Below are 22,220 nucleotides of genomic sequence, written 5' to 3'. Positions count from 1 at the left end.
TTGTAATACGGCGTACAGGATATTCCCCCCGCCGAGATCTGAATCAGGCCCTACGGCTCCCAGAGGGAAAAAAGCTGAACACATGTTTAGGCGTTCAATCTTAGATTGCCCTAACCTAGAGAGTGTACAAGTCTGAAAAATGCAGACAGGATAGTAGGTTTCCAGCATGGCAAAGGAAAGACTTGAAGGGGGATGGTACAGGAGCATCCAGAGCGAGCAGCCGACTGGCAAGCAGGAAGAGTGGAACCCACTCTTTATATAGTCAGTGATGGAGGATGACCTGGAAGTGGGAGGAGACAAGAAACAGGAAGCAATTAGCCACCATTGTGAATTTGGCAAAAAAGAGAAAGTGCCAATAGGAAGACCGAGATTCGCAAAGTAATTTTAGTAAGGGATTATTCGTGATTTGAGAGGTAACAATAGTGATAGAAAAATGAAATTCCACGATTAAAGCTGCGGTACAAAAAAAAGACCCAGCCTGAATTAGAATGGGTTTGGGATCATTAAGTTTGTGCCATCCAGTAATCACCAAAGATGCTGAGATTGTATCCTCAGGAGACGAAGACTCATCTTGAGCGCAAAAACTCTGCCCTTGAGTTCCAGAGCGAGAGACACTTGGAGACAGCCACGGTGAACCCGCGGTGTCGGAGAGGAACCAAGGAAGAGAGCTGAACTCTTGGCCCTGATCCAAAATGTTATTACATGGTGCACAAAAACACTTCTCCGCCGTCTCTGCACCTGAAGACCAAGAAAGAGTTATTCTGGGAAGACAATAATTTTGTGTACGGTTTTACTAATTGATACCAGTGCTTGGATGATTTTAGCCTCAGTTGCTTGAAAAGGATAAGATTTTCTCTGTGAGACAAAGACGTTGTGCTACTGTCCCTCCCCCTCTTGATCCTTTGCAAGGATCCTTGTATTGTCTCTCGAGCTTTAACAGGTCGCACAAGACGCCCCACAGTCAAGCATTGATACTGGTTCTGCTGTAGTTGTCATGAGGTGCAAACACATTCATAACACATTCATAACCATAAAAATGAATAAAAACAATGGCAGAACAGTTGTGCGAACTAACAAACAAGTGTCCTCAATACTTTTACCACGTCCTGCCTCGGTTCTTGCTTTCTACCCTTTCTCTGTTTCTCCTCTTTACGTTTTGTCTCTATACGCCTCTCATTAGGTGATCTCGCTCTCTTTCCATCTCCCATGCTTTGGTCTAAAGTTCACGTTTTTCAGCTTTTTCTGAACGTCACAATGGATCTGTGTGTATGTATCAGAATTTATAGAGTGAACTTAGCTATTGAAGCAACTGCGAATTTGTACTTTACACGAGGGTTACTGAGATGATTTAAGACTGTGTACATCAAGCAGAGAGTACTCAAATACATTTTACACACATTACATTTGACATTTTTAGACATAGGGAGACTAACCTTTTAGCCCAGAATCACACAATGTTGAGTCAAGTGCTGATGCCGGGATTCAAACCTTGTTCTGCAGGTTTCAAAGGTGACAACTGTAGCTTCTAAGGCACGTCTCCTCTCTCCAGGGGTGTAGCTTGGTCAGTAAGATTGGGGGGCGGGTGTGAGCTTCAGATTTTCCAACAATCACTCTGGCATATTGTAGGAAGTTGGCTCTGTATGTGCTATTTCAAAGTAAGGAATAGCATGCACAGAGTCCAAGGGTTCCCCTTAGAGGTAAGATAGTGGCAAAAAGAGATAATACTAATGCTCTATTTTGTGGTAGTGTGGTCGAGCAGTAGGCTTATCAAAGGAGTAGTGTTAAGCATTTGTTGTACATACACATAGACAATAAATGAGGTACACACACTCAGAGACAAATCCAGCCAATAGGTTTTGTTATAGAAAAATATCTTTTCTTAGTTTATTTTAAGAACCACAGGTTCAAATTTTACATGTAATATCTCATTTGAAAGGTATTGCAGGTAAGTACTCTAGGAACTTTGAATCACTACTTTAGCATGTATACTTTTTACATAAAACACAATAAGCTGTTTTAAAAGTGGACACAGTGCAATTTTCACAGTTCCTGGGGGAGGTAAGTTTTTGTTAGTTTTGTCAGGTAAGTAAATCACTTACAAGTCTCAGGTTTGGGTCCAAGGTAGCCCACTGTTGGGGGTTCAGAGCAACCCCAAAGTTATCACACCAGCAGCTCAGGGCCGGTCAGGTGCAAAGGTCAAAGAGGTGCCCAAAACACATAGGCTTCAATGGAGAGAAGGGGGTGCCCCGGTTCCAGTCTGCCAGCAGGTAAGTACCCGCGTCTTCGGAGGGCAGACCAGGGGGGTTTTGTAGGGCACCGGGGGGGACACAAGTCAGCACAGAAAGTACACCCTCAGCAGCGCGGGGGCGGCCGGGTGCAGTGTGCAAACACGCGTCGGGTTCACAATGGTTTTCAATGAGAGATCAAGGGATCTCTTCAGTGTTGCAGGCAGGCAAGGGGAGGGCTCCTCGGGGTAGCCACCACCTGGGCAAGGGAGAGGGCTTCCTGGGGGTCACTCCTGCACCGAAGTTCCGTTCCTTTAGGTGCTGGGGGCTGCGGATGCAGGGTCTTTTCCAGCCGTCGGGAAATGGAGTTCAGACAGTCGCGGTCAGGGGGAGCCTGGGGATTCCCTCTGCAGGCGTCGCTGTGGGGGCTCAGGGGGGACAACTTTGGTTACTCACAGTCGTAGAGTCGCCGGAGGGTCCTCCCTGAGTTGTTTGTTCTCCACCAGTCGAGTCGGGGTCGCCGGGTGCAGTGTTGCAAGTCTCACGCTTCTTGCGGGGAGTTGCAGGGGTCTTTAAATCTGCTCCTTGTAACAAAGTTGCAGTTCTTTTGGAGCAGTGCCGCTGTCCTCGGGAGTTTCTTGTCTTTTTCGAAGCAGGGCAGTCCTCAGAGGATTCAGAGGTCGCTGGTCCCTTGGAAAGCGTCGCTGGAGCAGGTTTCTTTGGAAGGCAGGAGACAGGCCGGTAAGTCTGGGGCCAAGGCAGTTGGTGGCTTCTGTTCTTCCTCTGCAGGGTTTTTTCAGCTCAGCAGTCCTTCTTCTTGTTAGTTGCAGGAATCTAAATTCTTAGGTTCAGGGGAGCCCTTAAATACTAAATTTAAGGGCGTGTTTAGGTCTGGGGGGTTAGTAGCCAATGGCTACTAGACCTGAGGGTGGGTACACCCTCTTTGTGCCTCCTCCCAAGGGGAGGGGGTCACATCCCTAATCCTATTGGGGGAATCCTCCTTCTACAAGATGGAGGATTTCTAAAAGTCAGTCACCTCAGCTCAGGACACCTTAGGGGCTGTCCTGACTGGCCAGTGACTCCTCCTTGTTTTTCTCATTATCTCTCCTGGACTTGCCGCCAAAAGTGGGGGCTGTGTCCAGGGGGCGGGCATCTCCACTAGCTGGAGTGCCCTGGGGCATTGTAACACGAAGCTTGAGCCTTTGAAGCTCACTGCTAGGTGTTACAGTTCCTGCAGGGGGGAGGTGTGAAGCACCTCCACCCAGAGCAGGCTTTGTTTCTGTCCTCAGAGAGCACAAAGGCTCTCACCGCATGAGGTCAGACACTCGTCTCTCAGCAGCAGGCTGGCACAGACCAGTCAGTCCTGCACTGAACAATTGGGTAAAATACAGGGGGTATCTCTAAGATGCCCTCTGTGTGCATTTTTTAATAAATCCAACACTGGCATCAGTGTGGGTTTATTATTCTGAGAAGTTTGATACTAAACTTCCCAGTATTCAGTGTAGCCATTATGGAGCTGTGGAGTTCGTTTTTGACAGACTCCCAGCCCATATACTCTTATGGCTACCCTGCACTTACAATGTCTAAGGTTTTGCTTAGACACTGTAGGGGTACAGTGGTCATGCACTGGTGCCCTCACCTATGGTATAGTGCACCCTGCCTTAGGGCTGTAAGGCCTGCTAGAGGGGTGACTTACCTATGCCACAGGCAGTGTGAGGCTGGCATGGCACCCTGAGGGGAGTGCCATGTCGACTTAGTCATTTTCTCCCCACCAGCACACACAAGCTGGCAAGCAGTGTGTCTGTGCTGAGTGAGGGGTCTCCAGGGTGGCATAATACATGCTGCAGCCCTTAGAGACCTTCCCTGGCATCAGGGCCCTTGGTACCAGGGGTACCAGTTACAAGGGACTTACCTGGGTGCCAGGGTTGTGCCAATTGTGGAGACAATGGTACATTTTAGGTGAAAGAACACTGGTGCTGGGGCCTGGTTAGCAGGGTCCCAGCACACTTCTCAGTCAAGTCAGCATCAGTATCAGGCAAAAAGTGGGGGGTAACTGCAACAGGGAGCCATTTCTTTACACATATAATATTTAAATACATTATACAACAGCAGGGCATAGGAGGGGGGCTTAAGAGGCAGTGGAAAGAAAGAGGAATGCTGATTGGTAGGGGTAGTAAGTGAGAAAACACAATATTTTGTCAAATAACTTCCATTTTGAAGGGTTTCAAAACAGAGAGAGAGAGCGAGAGACAGTCTGTGTGTCTTTTCTGTGTGTATGTAGAAATTTCTGGTCAAATGTGACAGACACCTCCGCATACCTGACTGAAAGCACCTGTACCCAACGGTTCAGCAGAAACTACATTTATTATGGCATGGAACACCCCAAACACCCCCCTGAAGCTACACCCCTGCCTCCCTCTTCATCATTTCTTTTTCTTCCCCTGTTCCTAGGTGCTGCGTTTCCTCCGTCTCTTTGGACCAGGGAAGAATGTGCTGTCAGTCTGGCGCAGCGCCCGGCGGAAAAGGAAGAAGAAGCACCGCGAGCTTTCTCAGGATGCACCACCTCAGGAGGGGGAGGTGGAAATGGAGACCGAGGGCGCAGCAGAGGAAATGGATGTAGCCACTGAGACGAAGTCTCACTGGGAGTACGAGTATGCTCCTCCGCCTCCACCTGAGCAGTGCCTCTCCGATGACGAGGTGAGTATGTTCAGACAGGTGATTGATTACGCATTTCACAGGTTGGTGAGTGGCACAACGTACTCGGTGGCTTGGAATCAATCGTTCTGGGAAGCATTGCTGAACCAAGAGCACTTGTTACTTCTGAGATTATGGACTCCACACAGTGCTGTGGTCATTTGCAACCAGGTCTTTCCTGAAAGGACCACATTTGGGCATCTGGTAGTAAGAACAGTAAGGAATTATTTATTGTTTGATTAATTAAAGTCATTACAGATTCATAGGATCATATCAGAAATGTGCAGCAGTAAAGCAGACGAATGCTAGACTATAACAGTTTTATTAATAAGAGGTTATAAATCTGGAACTGTGCAGGGCCTAGATCAGCGGTTAATCTTGACTCTGTGCTAGGTGAGGGAGGTGGAGAGGAGAAACGTAACTGATAAATGCCAATATGTGACGAATCAACAGCAAAGAGACTCTGGTTCCAACACCTGGCAGGTCGTAGAGGCAGTTCATAGTGTCCATTGAGATAAATCCATATATCTGCAGTGATGTGAAAGAGAAGGTATTCTCTCTTACTTAATAATATATATCTAGCATTCACCTTGTTCTTTCTAAGTCATATAAGTAGGTAAATCTGACATCAAGGGACACATTTTTCATACAAATTTCTCTCTGTCGCGGCTACCAGAGAGAGGCTGCAATCAGAGCGGGTTTCCGCCTGGTGCAGCTTAAACTGTTCCACGGAGTCTACTATACTAGGGTGACGATGTTTAATATAATACGCAGTGCCTTGGATCGCTGTCTGGGATGATGTGGCCAGCAAGGGGTGCCCACTGCTACAGAGGTACTGAGAAAGGGTAGTAAACAGACTCTGATGTAATGGAGCCGCGGATGTTAATCACACACCAGTTTGTCGCGTTCGCAATTCGGGGACGCAAACAACTCTTTTGCAATATAGCCTTTGCTGTTGCACGGAGTGACATGGTTAAACGCTGGGGAAGTGCCTTGGTACCCACACTACAGGAATAGGAATGTAATGTAGATTGGGGCACGAGGGCGGAAGAGCTGGTAGACAAAGCATGAGGCTGTCCAGGCAGGTTCAAGACAATATGCAATCCTTGGAGGAATGAGGACACTGGTCACTAAAGGCTGTCGCCCCAGGGATGGGGCTGGGGAAGGGGGTGGAGGATAGGTGGAAAGGGGGGAGAAATGGAATGGCCAGTCTTGGGAGGCTCAGGTTAGCAGGGTGAGTGAATGAGAGACCTGTTAGTAGTGTTAGAGGATGTGTGCAGAGGTCTCACTGCACCGACTGCCTCAACAGGGACTGGGCTCAGTGAATGAGAGGTCTCTTTTTAGTGATCAAGGAGATGTGCACAGGTCTCACTGCACTGACTGCCTCACCAAGGGCCTGGGGGGGCAATGAATGAGAGACTCATTTGTAGTGTTAGAGGAGGTGTGTGCAGGGTCTCACTGCACCGACTGCCTCACCAGGGCCTGGGCTCAGTGAATGAGAGGTCTCTTTTTAGAGGTCTGTAGTGTTAGAGGAAGTGTGCACAGATCTTACTGTGCGACTGTCTCGTCAAGTGCCTGGGGTCAGTGAATGAGACCTGTTTGTAGTGTTAGAGGAGGTGTGCGTAGGTCTCAGTGCACCGACTGCCTCACCAAGGGCCTGTGGGAAATGAATGAGAGACCTGTTAGTAGTATTAGAGGAGGTGTGCACGGGTCTCATGCACTGACTGCCTCACCAAGGGCCTGTGGTCTGTGAATGAGAGACCTGTTAGTAGTGTGAAAGGGGGTGTGCACTGGTCTCACTGTACTGACTGCCTCACAAAGGACCTGGGGGCAGTGAATGAGAGACCTGTTAGTAGTGTTAGAGGAGGTGCGCAGACGTCTCACTGTACTGGCTGCCTCACCAAGGGCCTGTGGTCTGTGAATCAGACGTTTTAGTAGTGTTAGACGAGGTGTGCACTGGTCTCACTGCACCGACTGCCTCACCAAGGGTCTGTGAATCAGACCTGTTAGTAGTGTTTGAGGAGGTGTGCAGAGGTCTCACTGTACTGACTGCCTCACCAAGGGCCTGAGGTCTGTGAATCAGACGTTTTAGTAGTGTTAGACGAGGTGTGCACTGGTCTCACTGCACCGACGGCCTCACCAAGTGTCTGTGAATCAGACCTGTTAGTAGTGTTTGAGGAGATGTGCAGAGGTCTCACTGCACCGACTGCCTCACCAAGGGCCTGTGAATCAGACGTGTTAGTATTGTTAGATGAGGTGTGCACGGGTCTCAGTGCACCGACTGCGTCACCAAGGGTCTTTGGTCTGTGAATCAGACCTGCTAGTAGTGTTTGAGGAGGTGCGCAGAGGTCTTATGCACCGACTGCCTCACCAAGGGCCTGGGATCAGTGTATGGGGGTTTCTGGCAGTGAGAAACAAGGTAGTGATATATCATAGCATGGGGTCTCCTGACCGTGATAATGAAGGCTGGGACAGATCAGGGGAATGAAATAGACTCATAGAGTTGGAGCTAGATCACACTTCAGCAACAGCCTTACCCATTGGTCATGGTCTGAGAATAAGGAATCCCTTTTCACCGAGAGCGTAGGGAAAGGTTTGTTCATAACCTGATGATGGAGGTTCTGCCGTTCTCACTGCACTTAATTATAAATGCTTTTTTTTTTTAATTGATTTGTGCTTCTCTTGTAAGTAGAATTCCATGCTGCATCCGTCTACTGAATTTGGAAAAAGAGTGCTTGTTTTATGCAGACTTCCCTCTCTTCTTTTTCAGATAACAATGATGGCTCCCGTGGAGTCCAAGTTCTCTTTGTCGGCTGGTGACACTGATAAAGTGGCTGATACAAAACCCAAGGTGGCAGAGTGGCGCTACGGGCCTGCCCAGCTCTGGTATGACATGCTTGGTGTCCCTGAAGATGGCAGCGGATTTGATTATGGCTTTAAGCTGAAAGATGCACAGAACAATGGGTCTAAGAAAACGGGCGAGGTGAGAAATCAGCTATGGGAGGTAAGAAATTTAAGAAATGAAACCTGTTAAAAAGCAGAAAAATTTCGGAAGAAATTAAGATAGAAAGTTATGACTCCTATAGCGCTTTACATCAGAACATATATGGCTTTGCCACAGCATGTAAACATTGGCATCTTTTGCCAGTTTTGTGCAGTGCTGTTCTGAGAGTTAGTAATTAGACGCAGCCCTTTCCATTATCTTTGCCTATTTCTTGGAGTGATAGTTGATGGGGCAGTTGCAGGAGTCCCCAACCTTAGAAAGGCAGATTTGTAACATTCCAGTTCTGATAGTCTTTCCTTCGGTTTCTCTTCAGGGCAAGGAATTGACTGATGAGTCTGGAAATCTCTTGGCAGACGAGCACTTTTTGATGGTAACACAACTGCAATGGGAAGACGATGTCATCTGGAATGGGGAGGACGTGAAGCACAAAGTCACCAAGACACAGAGAGCCAGTCTGGCCGGCTGGCTTCCCTCCAGCATGACTAGGAATGCCACTGCATACAACGCTCAGCAAGGTGAGGCCTTGGGGGTGATCGGGAACTGCTTATACATTTATCCCCATGTTCTTTCGACACAGATTAAGGCCGTCAGGCTCAGACTTGATTATGAGGGCTTTGAGTTCGCAGGTTCCATTGATCCTGCCACGTTATATTTAGACCCCAGATCTGTAGGTTTTCTCTCTGTGGTTTTTAACCCTCTGACGGGGTTCTCGAGTCCTTTTTAAAATCTCTGAACACTCTTTAGCATTGGTCTCCAGCTAGTTTATCTAACAGGTACTTAGGTAATTGTGAACATACCATGTTATTTGTCATTTAGTGGTTTATTCCAAAGCCATTGGTCATGGCATACGGAAGGCTGTTGCATCCTAGTGCACAGATACTATCCAGAAAAGCTGGCACTATGCAAAGAATAATGGTGTGTGGACTCATTATTTCATATTCCACTTTAATGGCAACACAAAAGGCTGTACAAGTCATTCATCCACTTGCCTAACCATTCTTGCACATTTTTTTTGTCTCTGCCGTCACAGCTGTAAGTAAAACTCCTAAGGGAACAGGGCTGTCCTGTTGTCCCTTTGACACCAAATACACCGCCCACTTAGCTTCTGTGTACACTTGACTGACGTAAGGGTATGGTAGAGAGGAGGGTCTCCTATTCTGTCTGAACCTTTCTCTCGAGCAGGGTGTCTTTCCCAATGCAACATTGCCTTCTTGTTCTTTCTGTCGTTACTTTGAAGCACCATAGAGGAGGTTTGATGCTTCTCGTCCTCTCAAGCTTGGCTCTGTAGATTTCAAAGGTGACTTCACCCGTGCACTCTCCATGTACCGCATCTAGTGGAGGAGCTCCTAGCGCACCTGGTGCTGTGGGACTGTGCCTTGGTTCCCTGAGTGCTCTCGTGGTGATGTGTGGCCTGGATAGTGAAGTAACCTGATTTCTAGATTGGCGTGGATGCTCTCACGTGTCTCGGTATGATGAAGTGAGCTGGATCTCTGGGTTTCAAGATCTTGGTATACAGGCTAACCAGTGGCATTAGTGAGATTCCAGGGGGCTGGGGACACTCTCCTAGGTCCTGGCACAAGGAAATGAGCTGAATGCCCACTTGTTATACACAGCTCTAGGCTACTTGAAGATTTGATTGTGGGATCTGTATCTGCCGTCACTGTACGTGTGCACAAACAATGTTATAACTCCACATGGTCTTTTCCCAGGGCTGAGTCGCAGTGGATCTCTGCTCAATCTGCCAGTTCCGTTGTTGCAGAAACCAGGCATCACCAGCATCCTGGGCATGTCCAAGGGGAAGGAGAAGCATCCAACAGATCAGCAAGGTGAGCACGGGGACTACCGGTGAGTCTCTCCCTCAGGTTTCCATCTCCCAGGAGGGAGGTGCCTTAGTGGTATTAAATGGGTCTTCCTGCTGAGGATGGAGAAGGCAGATTAGCTCAAATCTGCTCCATGACTTAAGAATAAATTCATGAATGTTTCCTTCTCCTGTTAACCTGTACAGTAAAAAAACAGTGCAACACATAGTGACACATAAACACATCAACAGAATGTTAGGGACTTATTAGAAAAGCTAAACGTTGGTATATATCCGAGAACAGATTATTTTGGGTAGTGTTCCCATAAACGTGCTTGGAACAGTAAGTAGTAACCTCTTATTTCTGAAATAAAAACATTCTAAAAAATCTCTGGCTATCAGGTAGCGGACATGACCCGTACGGAGGTGACTGCACACAGCGCACACATTGACTTGAGGGACAGTTCCTCTGCAACTCTAACAATACCACCCTGCTGTTCAGACTCCGATGCAGAAATGGGACAATGTGAGAATACCCGTGGAGTGATGGAGAGCTGAAGCAATTTGTAAATATATGCGGGTGATAGAGATCAAGGGAAGGATATAGAGGTCAGACAGTGTTGGGGAAGATTGTGTATGGAAGTGTGTTCTCTTTGGCACCATTGTCAGCGCTGTCGGAGATGTTTGGTGTGGCGCTTAGGTTGGATATTGCAGCAGTTTCAATTGTATTTTTCTGCATTGAGGTTTACCTAACAGGAAGTCACTTGTTTTTTTGATTCAGGTTCCATGGAGGACGACAAGCAGTGGTTTTCCATTTTCCCCATTGATAATGAAGAGCTGGTGTATGGTCGCTGGGAAAATAACATTATCTGGGATGACCAAGCCATGGGGAAGATACTGGAGCCACCCGTTCTGATGTTGGACCCCAACGATGAAAACATCATTCTCGGTACGATGACCCCTGGAGAGTGGGAGGTGGTCTTCAGGGACACTCCAGCGAACCTATGGCTGGTTGTTGTGCAGATGCTCTTGCCAGGGCCTATGGGAATGAAATGCATTGTCGTGGTTAGAGACCACTGTATTAAAATGCGCCTGTCAGGATGGGTCGTGTCTGGTTTGAGGATGATGTGCGCCCTCCAGGGAGGGTTCATTGCTGCTATCGCTGAGGCTTGTAATCATGCAGAGTGAACAGGGAGACCTGTTCATTTGATAAAACTACAGTCTGATTAGTGAGGCAGAAGTAAAACGTCTTTAAAATAATTGATTTTTTGTTTTTTAAAGTGCATGGTTACTCTTGGGTGTCATGACACAGGATTCCAGTAAGAGTAAACACAAGAAAGCTTAATAAAGGTGGGACCACCACATGTATGTGAGGTAGAAGGTGGCATCAAAGTTGATCTGTAGGTGACATTTTAGTTGCCAGTATGGGAGGGGCCAAGTCTCATCATTCACACACTGAGAGGGGGCAACAAATGAACCTATTTTTCCTCTGAGTTAAGCTGCAGAGTCGGAAGACCTCCGTTCAGACATGTCTGAGAGACTAGCAGAGAACGGATCAGTTGCTGTTGCTCTTTGATGATTCACTTGTAGAAGGGGCTGGAATTCGGAGAGGACGCATGACACTCCCTTGGTCCCTCCGCTTTCATTTTTTGGCTTGATTCTCATGTCAAGGGTAATGTATTTCTTCCTAACGGTACATCATTTTGCCTTCTTCCCTCGAGTGGACCTCTCGTTTTAGACGGGCACCATTGTTCTCCCAGAGCCTACCCTGATCCTGGATGTGAAGACTAGCTTTATGCCTGGCCACCATAATTTTTTTTGCTGTATCTTGACAATTATTCTGATGCGAAGGTAGAAGCCATAGATATTAAACCCGGAGCATCCCCAGAAGACCTCAAAGGAGAGACGCATGCAGGTAACACAAAAAAGCATCGGCCAACTGAGGCGAAGCTTTTCAGACTGAAAACACTCAAAGATGGTCTCAGCTCTGACGAGATATGTCCGTGCCCAGTCGGACAAAATGGGGAGCCTAATCCAAAATCTCCCGACTAATACAAGCAACAGACACAGGAGATTGTAGCGGAAGGGCAAGCAATCTCCAGCACCACCATCAGGTGTGCTTGCAATGCGGCCGACATCGCTGCCGGGTCATAAATTCCAGTGTCTTAATCTGCATGCAAGCTTGGCTCCGTATCTCTGGCTTTAAGGCAGAAGTCCAGCCGCATCTGATAAACATGCCCTTTGATTGGTAACATCCCTTTGGGGCTCAAGTTGATCAGATGCTGGAGAAAATAAAAAAAAGACATAGATGCAGAGCAATGGAAGGACTGTCCAGTCTCAATCACCTTGTGCAGCTTTTCTTTGATCACAATTTTGTGGCGGCATAAAGACCACCTCACAAAGGCTTCATCCTCATACCAGAGGCAACAGCAACAACCACAAGCCTCCCGTGAGTATCCCGTGCCCTTAGGGAAACAATGCAAGGGGTAGCGGTGGAGCGGCTAAGGGAGCCGCACCCCCAAGTAGTGACTTTCTCTCCCTTCCACTCGATCATATAACACCTATCAGGGGGCGACTGCAGGGGTTTGTTCAGCCACGGTGAAACATCACTTCAGACCAATGGTCCTGCCCTTTGTAGAGCAGGGTTACTGCTTGGAACTTACTGCCCCATCAGCAATGTCCCTCCCCTCAGGAAGCACTCCCTTTCATCACAGCACCAGAGGCTGCTCCAGGAAGAGGTAGATGTACTCTTGCTCAAGAGAAGCATAGAGACCGTGCCTCCCCAATAATGCGTCAAACAAGTCTGCTGTCTCCTTTTTCTAAACCCCAAGGCAGATGGGTCCCAGAGGCAAACACTAGACCTCCAATCCCTCTTCAAGTACATCTTGTGGGAGCATTTCCACATGGTCGCTCTCCAAGATGTCATTTCTTTACTGCGGCAGGGTGACTTATTGCCCACAACTTGAAGGACACTTATTTCCACATCCCAATTCATCTTGCACATCGCTGCTACCTCAAGTTCTTGGTAAATGGTCAGCACTTTCAATTCAAAGTTCTGCCCTTCTGCGTCACCAGCACCCCAAGAGTTTCCACACATTGGCTTGCAGAGGTAGCTGCTCGTCTCCAGAAGAGGAGCATCCACGTCTTCTCTATCTCGACGACTGGCTGATAAAGACGGCAAGAAGCGGTGTCTGGCTCACACGCAGATCACCTTCCATCTCTTCAATGATCTAGGTTTCACCATCAACGTAGGCAAATCCCACCTTCAACGCTGTAGGAAGTTGGCTCTGTATGCACTATTTCAAAGTAAGGAATAGTATGCACAGAGTCCAAGGGTTTCCCTTAGAGGTATGATAGTGGCAAAAAGAGATAATACTAATGCTCTATTTTGTGGTAGTGTGGTCGAGCAGTAGGCTTATCAAAGGAGTAGTGTTAAGCATTTGTTGTACATACACACAGGCAATAAATGAGGAACACACACTCAGAGACAATTCCAGGCCAATAGGTTTTGTTATAGAAAAATATATTTTCTTAGTTTATTTTAAGAACCACAGGTTCAAATTCTACATGTAATATCTAATTTGAAAGGTATGTACTTTAGGAACTTTGAATAATCACAATAGCATATATACTTTTTACATAAAACACATATAGCTATTTTAAAAGTGGACACAGTGCAATTTTCACAGTTCCTGGGGGAGGTAAAGTAATGTTAGTTCTTGCAGGTAAGTAAACCACCTACGGGGTTCAAATTGGGGTCCAAGGTAGCCCACCGTTGGGGGTTCAGAGCAACCCCAAAGTCACCACACCAGCAGCTTAGGGCCGGTCAGGTGCAGAGTTCAAAGTGGTGCCCAAAACACATAGGCTTCAATGGAGAAGGGGGCGCCCCGGTTCCAGTCTGCCAGCAGGTAAGTACCCGCGTCTTCGGAGGGCAGACCAGGGGGGTTTTGTAGGGCACCGGGGGACACACAAGCTCACACAAAAAGTACACCCTCAGCAGCACGGGGCGGCCGGGTGCAGTGTGCAAACACACGTCGGGTTTTCAATAGGTTTCAATGAGAGACCAAGGGGTCTCTTCAGCGAGGCAGGCAGGCAAGGGGGGGCTCCTCGGGGTAGCCACCACCTGGGCAAGGGAGAGGGCCTCCTGGGGGTCACTCCTGCACTGGAGTTCCGATCCTTCAGGTCCTGGGGGCTGCGGGTGCAGGGTCTTTTCCAGGCGTCAGGATTTTGGATTCAGACAGTCGCGGTCAGGGGGAGCCTCGGGATTCCCTCTGCAGGCGTCGCTGTGGGGGCTCAGGGGGGACAACTTTGGTTACTCACAGTCTCGGAGTCACCGGGGGGTCCTTCCTGTAGTGTTGTTTCTCCACCAGTCGAGTCGGGTCGCCGGGTGCAGTGTTGCAAGTCTCACACTTCTTGCGGGGATTGCAGGGGTCTTTAACTCTGCTCCTCTGGAAACAAAGTTGCAGTCTTTGTTGAACAGGGCCGCTGTTCTCGTGAGTTTCTTGGTCTTTTGGAAGCAGGGCAGTCCTCTGAGGATTCAGAGGTCGCTGGTCCTGGGGAAAGCGTCGCTGGAGCAGTTTTCTTCTGAAGGAGGGAGACAGGCCGGTAGGGCTGGGGCCAAAGCAGTTGGTGTCTCCGTCTTCTCTGCAGGGGGTTTTCAGCTCAGCAGTCCTCTTCTTCGTAAGTTGCAGGAATCTGATTTCCTAGGTTCAGGGGAGCCCCTAAATACAGAATTTAGGGGTGTGTTTAGGTCAGGGAGGGCAGTAGCCAATGGCTACTAGCCCTGAGGGTGGCTACACCCTCTTTGTGCCTCCTCCCAAGGGGAGGGGGTCACATTCCTATCCCTATTGGGGGATCCTCCATCTGCAAGATGGAGGATTCCTAAAAGTCAGAGTCACTTCAGCTCAGGTTGCCTTAGGGGCTGTCCTGACTGGCCAGTGACTCCTCCTTGTTTTTCTCATTATCTCCTCCGGCCTTGCCGCCAAAAGTGGGGGCCGTGGCCGGAGGGGGCGGGCAACTCCACTAGCTGGAATGCCCTGTGGTGCTGGAACAAAGGGGGTGAGCCTTTGAGGCTCACCGCCAGGTGTTACAGCTCCTGCAAGGGGGAGGTGATAGCATCTCCACCTAGTGCAGGCTTTGTTACTAGCCACAGAGTGACAAAGGCATTCTCCCCATGTGGCCAGCAACATGTCTCGAGTGTGGCAGGCTGCTAAAACCAGTCAGCCTACACAGGTAGTTGGTTAAGGTTTCAGGGGGCACCTCTAAGGTGCCCTCTGGGGTGTATTTCACAATAAAATGTACACTGGCATCAGTGTGCATTTATTGTGCTGAGAAGTTTGATACCAAACTTCCCAGTTTTCAGTGTAGCCATTATGGTGCTGTGGAGTTTGTGTTTGACAGACTCCCAGACCATATACTCTTATGGCTACCCTGCACTTACAATGTCTAAGGTTTGGCTTAGACACTGTAGGGGCACAGTGCTCATGCACTGGTGCCCTCACCCATGGTATAGTGCACCCTGCCTTAGGGCTGTATGGCCTGCTAGAGGGGTGACTTATCTATACTGCATAGGCAGTGTGAGGTTGGCATGGCACCCTGAGGGGAGTGCCATGTCGACTTACTCGTTTTGTCCTCACCAGCACACACAAGCTGGCGAGCAGTGTGTCTGTGCTGAGTGAGGGATCCCCAGGGTGGCATAAGATATGCTGCAGCCCTTAGAGACTTTCCCTGGCATCAGGGCCCTTGGTACCAGGGGTACCAGTTACAAGGGACTTACCTGGATGCCAGGGTGTGCCAATTGTGTAAACAAAAGTACAGGTTAGGGAAAGAACACTGGTGTTGGGGCCTGGTTAGCAGGCCTCAGAACACTTTCAAATCAAAACATAGCATCAGCAAAGGCAAAAAGTCAGGGGGTAACCATGCCAAGGAGGCATTTCCTTACAAACGCTTCCAAGTACAACCCTTCCTAAGGGCAGTACTAAGCTCAGTCACCAGAAAAGCTTATCCCATCCTGCGAGAGTCCAAGCCTCTCTGTTCTGTTGCCTCTTTTTCAGCCAGATCGTCAGCTAACACAACAGTTTTACGCCTCCTTGGCATGATTGGCTCCTATATTGCCATCATTCACCCACGCCCGCTTACTCAAGCGTCGACTTGAAGAGTGCCTAGAAGCACAGTGGGCACAAGCAGAGGGTCTACAGGAAGATCTAGTGTTGATTTGGTCTAGTACCCATCGTTCTCTGTAGTGGTGGAACACCAACTATATGTTACAGACCCAGTCTCTCAAGTAACCTTCACCACCGATGCATCTCTTACGGCTGGTGGGCACATCTACGACACATGACTGTTCAGGGTATATGAGCACCCCTTCAAAAGACCTTCCGCATAAACCGCCTGGAATTATTGGCAGTTCAGTTGGCTCTGAAGGCCTTCTTCTTCCATGTACATCACAAGACAGTGCTGATCAAAACAGACAGCATGTAAGCCATTTTTACCTGCAGAATAAGGGGGACGCACTCTCCCCACCTCTTGGCATTAGCACAGAACATTTGGCTTTGGACGATCTGCCACAGAGTACACCTGCTAGAGGAGGACCTTCTAGCAGAAGACAGCAACTTCGCAGCAGGGTATAGCAACAAGTCCATGAGTGGCAACTCCACCCTGAAGTTCTGCTCCTGTATTTTCAAGCTTGGGGATTCCCGACAGATCTGTTTGCAACTGCCAAAGTTGCCAAATGGCCAAGCCTCGCCTCCAGGTTTCCTCACCTGCAGTCCATGGGCAATGAACTACGGATGAACTGGTCAGGTATATATGCCTACGCGTTTCCACCTCGCCCATTCCTTCCATACATGATTTGAAAGATTTGGCAGAGATCCCTCACCCTCATCCTAGTCCCAAATGGTCCAGGCAACCGCGGGTCACAGTCCTCCTTGAGCTATTTTGTATTCCATCACAAGAAGCTCTCCAACAGGCCGAACCTGCTCACTCAACACCAGGGCACACTCAGGCATCCCAGTCCCAGGCAGTTCAACCTTGCGATCTGGCTCCTAGAGTTTGTTTATATCAGTGTATGTCTGTCCTCTAGGAGCGTTGTGTCCTACTTTTCAAGCCTGCTGTGCAGCAGAGTGGAAGAGATTTGTCTACTACTGCCTACCCAAACACATCGATCCACTAAAGTTAGCAGTTCAGAGCATTGTTGTTACTTGCTGCACTGGGGCCTGGCTTACACTTCCCTTTTGTTTACATTTGTATGCAGTGGCAGCATACGTACAATTCAGGGAACACTCTTCACTGTTCAGAGTCCCACTCATCAAAGCATTTACTGAAGCCTACCCCTGGTCTCGTCCTGGAACCTCAATGCAGCCCTCACGAGGCTCATGAGCCCTCCTTTTGAGCCCCTTCATTCATGCACTCTCCAATATTTATCCTTGTCGCTTCCATGAGGCTTGGGAGTGAGATCCAAACTCCCATGCTAGAAGAGCCTTTTTTAAGCTTCACGCTGACAGGTTAGTCCTTAGAACTAACCCTAAGTTTCTACCCAAGGTAATGTCTCCTTTTCACCTGAAGTAGACAGTTGAAGGCCCTGTGTTCTTTCCGCACCTAGACTCTGTAACAGAGAGAGCCCTTCACAAATTTGCTGTAAAGAGAGCCCTTATATACTACATTGATAGAACAAAATCATTTTGTAAACTGCAGTAGTTATTTGTCTCCTGCTCTAAACCACACAAAGGCAGCGCGTGGGCCAAAAGAGAGCTCCCGGCTCCACCAGGGCCACATTCTACACATGAAAAAGGAGCCGCTAATGCTTTTCTCAGTAACATCCCCATAGCTGACACCTGTAATGCAGTTACCTGGACCTCACTACACACGTTCACCAAACACTGCTGTGTGGATGTCCTAGTACGACAACAGGCCCAATGGGCCATGCTGTACTATGTAGACTTTTCAGACCTCTACAACATCCTCTGGCAAGCCACCGCTTTGGGGGGGAGAACTGTGTTACAATCTATGCAGACCATGTGTATCTACAGCCACACGTGCCATGATATGAAAATGTTACTTACTCTTTAAGCATCTGTTTGTGACATGTAGTGCTGTAGATTCACATGCGCCCTCTCTCCTCCCTGGAAGCCTTCGAATGTTGAAGATATCTTTTTCATTTAACTTTCATACTTGTTTCTCCTTGCATTGTCATCATTGTGCATTTTCGTGCTCTATCTCATCTGTCGCGTGTGAAAGCAATGTGCCTGTGCACATTACCAGTCATTAGAGGAGTCACTCTACCATGTGACTCAAAAGACTTCTTTGAAGAAAAACAAGTCTTACACATCCAAGTTCAACACTGGATGTTAGAAATATGCAGAGCATGTGAATCTACGGCACTTCATGCCACAAACAAAAACTTACAGGGTAAGTTACATTTTTCTTCTGATAAAGGCTGGAGGTTGGGGTATAATTTAAACAACAGACAGAAAACCCATCTGTTTTCAGAGTCCTGATAATAATTGTTGTTACGAAATGCACTGCGGTCAGAGTTTATGCCTAGCCTGTATCCTAATAAACAAATATTACATTGGCACTTTTGCACACCATCACACATTTGAAACCCTTCCCATGCCTCTGGATGCAAAACAGCATAAGAGAACTTTGGTCCATGATTCGTATTTCATGCCTGGCTTGCACAAAATTATATTGAGCGGTTTCAGTAAAGAAAAAATATTGCCATTTTCCTCCATATCTTGATCATGCAGGTATGTGTGCACTGAGTAGAATACATTATGCAAAATGACTTTGTAGGTCACTTTATGCGAATAAGATGAAATTGTTTTGACAGTATCACAGTAATATAATTCTTCCAAACATTTAAGGTGGTGGGCTGTTTTCCTGAAGTGTAATAGGGATATGCTCAGGTTTTCAATATTAAACTGGTTTTCGAGGATCAGAGAACATTCACTGAATTCCCAGGCTCTCTCCCGGATGTGAGCATGGAAGTGCCTCTGACGTAGTAAGTGGTGTTGGTCAGGGTGTTCTTGTTGAGGTAGATCTATGCTCTTTCTAATCTTTTATTCTCTGTAGACTCACGGTTTGCTTTGTTGTGAGGGGAGAGAGATCTCTGGGATGGTATAAAGTAGATTTTGTTTCGACCGGAGGATTTGATACATGCCTTTATAATTATAATTTATAATTATTTACTAAATGTATTGAATTCTGCCTGTTTGGTTATGTACCCTATCGGTTTGATGACACCTGTGATAGTATTGTAGATTGAGTGTGTGTAAATAACATCTGTTTAAAGCTTGCTTGTTCAAGTATCCAAGGTCCGTTCAGTTCTGCATTCAAGAACCCTTTGTACATCTGAGTAACATTTAGGAGTGGATAAAGCAGAATTCACATTATTTAGAGCAATTCAATTTACTTATGATATATTTATGAAAATGTTTGATACTTCTGTAGAATGAATGACTTACTTTTATTTTACTCAGTTTAAGCTAAAGCTAGGGTAGTCTTAAGAAGTTTCCCTCATGGATTTCTTATGCTTTTCGATGCTCTACAGAAATTCCAGATGAAAAAGAGACAACCACGTCAAATTCTCCATCCAAGGAGAACAAGAAAGAGTCCTCTCTGAAGAAGAGTCGGATCCTTCTGGGGAAAACTGGGGTCATAAAGGAGGAGCCGCAGCAGGTCAGTACGGCGACTTTGCTTTATAACTAGATGGTCGGCTCGAAGTAAGAGACATCTTTTTCATCAGTCCATACGAGTACATGTTTTTTTTTCACCTTGTGTGCGTGCTGCTTACCCTCACATATCTTTCCCCCCTGCATGTTCTGTGTTGACCCCCCCCCCCCACACCTTCCAAGGGAGTTGTTGTCAATTTGCGAAGCACTGGCAGCTCTCCCCGATTCTTGGAGGCTGCAGGGCAGGTCAGTTGCTCCCCTAAGGTCTGGTGCAGCAGGCAGGCTGGCAGGGTTGGTGCCAAGTCAGTCCTGCTGCTCGGGTCTGTGGTCAGCCAGCTTCTTTGTCCACTCCTTCTTTTGTGTCCAGTGAAGATCTGACGTCCTGATATCAGGGTGTGTAGAGGGGGCCCTTGTTTGACATGGTCACCTCCACTTTTACCTGGTAACTGATGCAATGTTGACTGAAAGTGCACTGGGTTCCTTCTGTCCAGGTCCCCAGTGCCACATCTCTTTCCCTAAAACTGTGCAATTGTTCCCAATTGGCAATACCTTTGGTATCCCTGTAAGTCCCTAGTGAATAGTACCCCTTGTGCCTAGGACCTGGGTACAAAAGGGGGTCCCCAAAGGCTGCAACATGCATTATGCCACCCTCAAGGGCCCCTCACCTAGCACAAAGACTGCCATTGGAGGCTGCGTGTCTTGGTGCAGCTAAAAGTGAAAACACAGCATGGCACACAGCCTATGTGCCATGCCCCCTAACACTGTGTGCAATATATGTAAGCCACCCCAACAGCAGGCCTTACAGCCCTAAGGCAGGGTGCATCATATTACATATGAGGACATATCTGCACAAACAGAAATGCCCCTACTCTGTCGTAGTCGATTCTTAGACATAGGACATAGGACAGGGAATGTATTTTAAGTACATGTGCTGTACACTGGTCAAACGAGTTCCCCAGCGACATGATAGTTTCACTGAAAATAGGGATGTTTGGTATCAAACATCTTGTATTAATAAATCCTCACTGATGCCAATGATGGTTTTATTAACAAATGCACCCAGAGGGGACCTTAGAGGTGCCCCTGAAAACTTATCAATTATCAGTGTGCGGACTGACCAGTTTTAGCCAATGTGCCACCACCCGACACGTTTCTGACCTGCAAGGGTGAGGGCTTTTGCTCTCGGCGTACAGGAACAAAGGCCTGCTCTGGCATGGGTGTTCGCACACTCCTCCCTACAGGGTGGCCCTCAAATCTGCATTCCAAGAGAGGGGGATTCAAAGAAGCCCACCACCCTTGGTATGCAGATCTGGTTTTACTCAAAGGAGAGCTGCCAACCGTCCCCTACCCCAGGGCCCATTTGGCCACTGGACCAGCTGGAAACGTAGTATTCAGAGAGGTGTATCCACCCCACAGGTCAGTACCACCCCTCAGGTGAGCTGCGTGATGCGGGCACAACATTTAGAAATCTGTGATCTTGGTGTTGAATTACGAACCCTGGGACAATGTTTTGCCCACTTCCCACTGGAGGTGATCATATACGAAGTGTAATGATCCCAAGGGTAAGTAGCCCATTGGCTACTACCCTACACACTGCAAAGCACCCCTAAGTTTAGTATTTTATGGAGCCCCTGGCACCAGGAAATGGGATTGTGCTGACCCGAAGATCCCACTCCAAAGATGCAAAAGGCAAGAACTGAAGATTCCAGAATTACACTGTTGACTTTTTCGAACTATGTAAAGATTTTTCTTACAAGACGTACTTACCTGATTATATTGATTCTGGTGAGAAAAAAGACATAAAGATGCTAGTTATTTTTGTAATTTGGTGTGGATCTCCTTCTTGAGTAATGCGTCTCATTTATTGAGTTGTGTGTTTGCAGATGTCTAATTCCCCTCTCTGATAAGCCTAAGGCTGCTCGACCACACTACCCCCTAAAAGAGCACCTTGGGAATGGCAAGCCCCTGCCCACTACCAGGGGAACCGCTGGACTCTTTGCACAGTATATATCGTTTTGATTTATGACATAAAGAGCCAGCTCCTACATATCCCACATGTAGGCTGCTAGGAAACCTCCTGCTTGGGGCGTCATTCATGAGCCTGGTAGTAGTGTAAAGAAGGGGTACAGTAGATGTACGAGGCCTAAAGTCCCAAAATACCTCAAGGAAACTGTTCCCACACTTGACTGCAAGATGCGCTTGGTCTATTTGTATTCAGTCAGATATTCACTAGATATTACTGTCTGCTAGAGGTGTGCAAGCTCTAAAGGCTCGAGCCAGGCCCGAAGTAGAGGCATGCCTCCGCCTCAGCTCAAGGTCCTGTTGGACCCTCAAAAGAAGTCGAGCTTCAATGCGATTTGTACTTGCCGACCTGTATTTTTAAGGTATTACCATGTCATCTTGGCTTTAGTGGAGCTGGGTAGGTACTGTTGTCATGAAAGCAGCTGCACCTTTGTGGAGTTGGCCTGTCCCTTGAGGGCATTACACTGACGAACCCTACCGTCTCATCCACGCCGCTGCTGCTAGTGCTGGCAGCATGAATTCCATGAACCTTTTCCAAAGCAGTCTCATGCTTGGGAGACGGTCCTAGATGAGTCTATGAAAAGATGCAGGATCTATCAGAAGACGTCTTACCAAAGGGAAGTAACCTGTCTTTTAGGTAAATTAAGGACTGATTGTTGTGGGACAGAAAATACCCAGCTTGCACTGATGATTTGTGCAGCAGTAAACGGGGCAACGCCCTGTATCATGTGTGGCTTACGATGCACCTTGTGTAGCAGATTGTATGGGGTTACACACTCTATAAGAAGGTCTGTACCAGATGCATG

The 22,220-nt window shown here is 47.7% G+C and overlaps 1 protein-coding gene across 2 annotated transcripts in view; it reads left to right on the top strand.

The window, feature by feature from the left end:
• TAF1 (TATA-box binding protein associated factor 1) overlaps nt 1-22,220 on the top strand; it is a 290,896-nt gene that overhangs the window by 55,846 nt on the left and 212,830 nt on the right. Inside the window, exons 6-11 of one of the 2 annotated variants that reach the window (XM_069209109.1) lie at nt 4,677-4,922; nt 7,690-7,902; nt 8,237-8,438; nt 9,633-9,749; nt 10,503-10,670; nt 19,272-19,399. In XM_069209109.1, coding sequence (XP_069065210.1) covers nt 4,677-4,922; nt 7,690-7,902; nt 8,237-8,438; nt 9,633-9,749; nt 10,503-10,670; nt 19,272-19,399 — 1,074 coding nt within the window. Of the gene's footprint in view, nt 1-4,676; nt 4,923-7,689; nt 7,924-8,236; nt 8,439-9,632; nt 9,750-10,502; nt 10,671-19,271; nt 19,400-22,220 lie in introns of both variants that reach the window. The other variant, XM_069209102.1, reaches the window with a different exon arrangement.

Source organism: Pleurodeles waltl, chromosome 2_1 (genome assembly GCF_031143425.1).
Source record: "Pleurodeles waltl isolate 20211129_DDA chromosome 2_1, aPleWal1.hap1.20221129, whole genome shotgun sequence".
Taxonomy (NCBI): domain Eukaryota; kingdom Metazoa; phylum Chordata; class Amphibia; order Caudata; family Salamandridae; genus Pleurodeles; species Pleurodeles waltl.
This window is presented reverse-complemented; position numbering and strand designations above follow the sequence as displayed.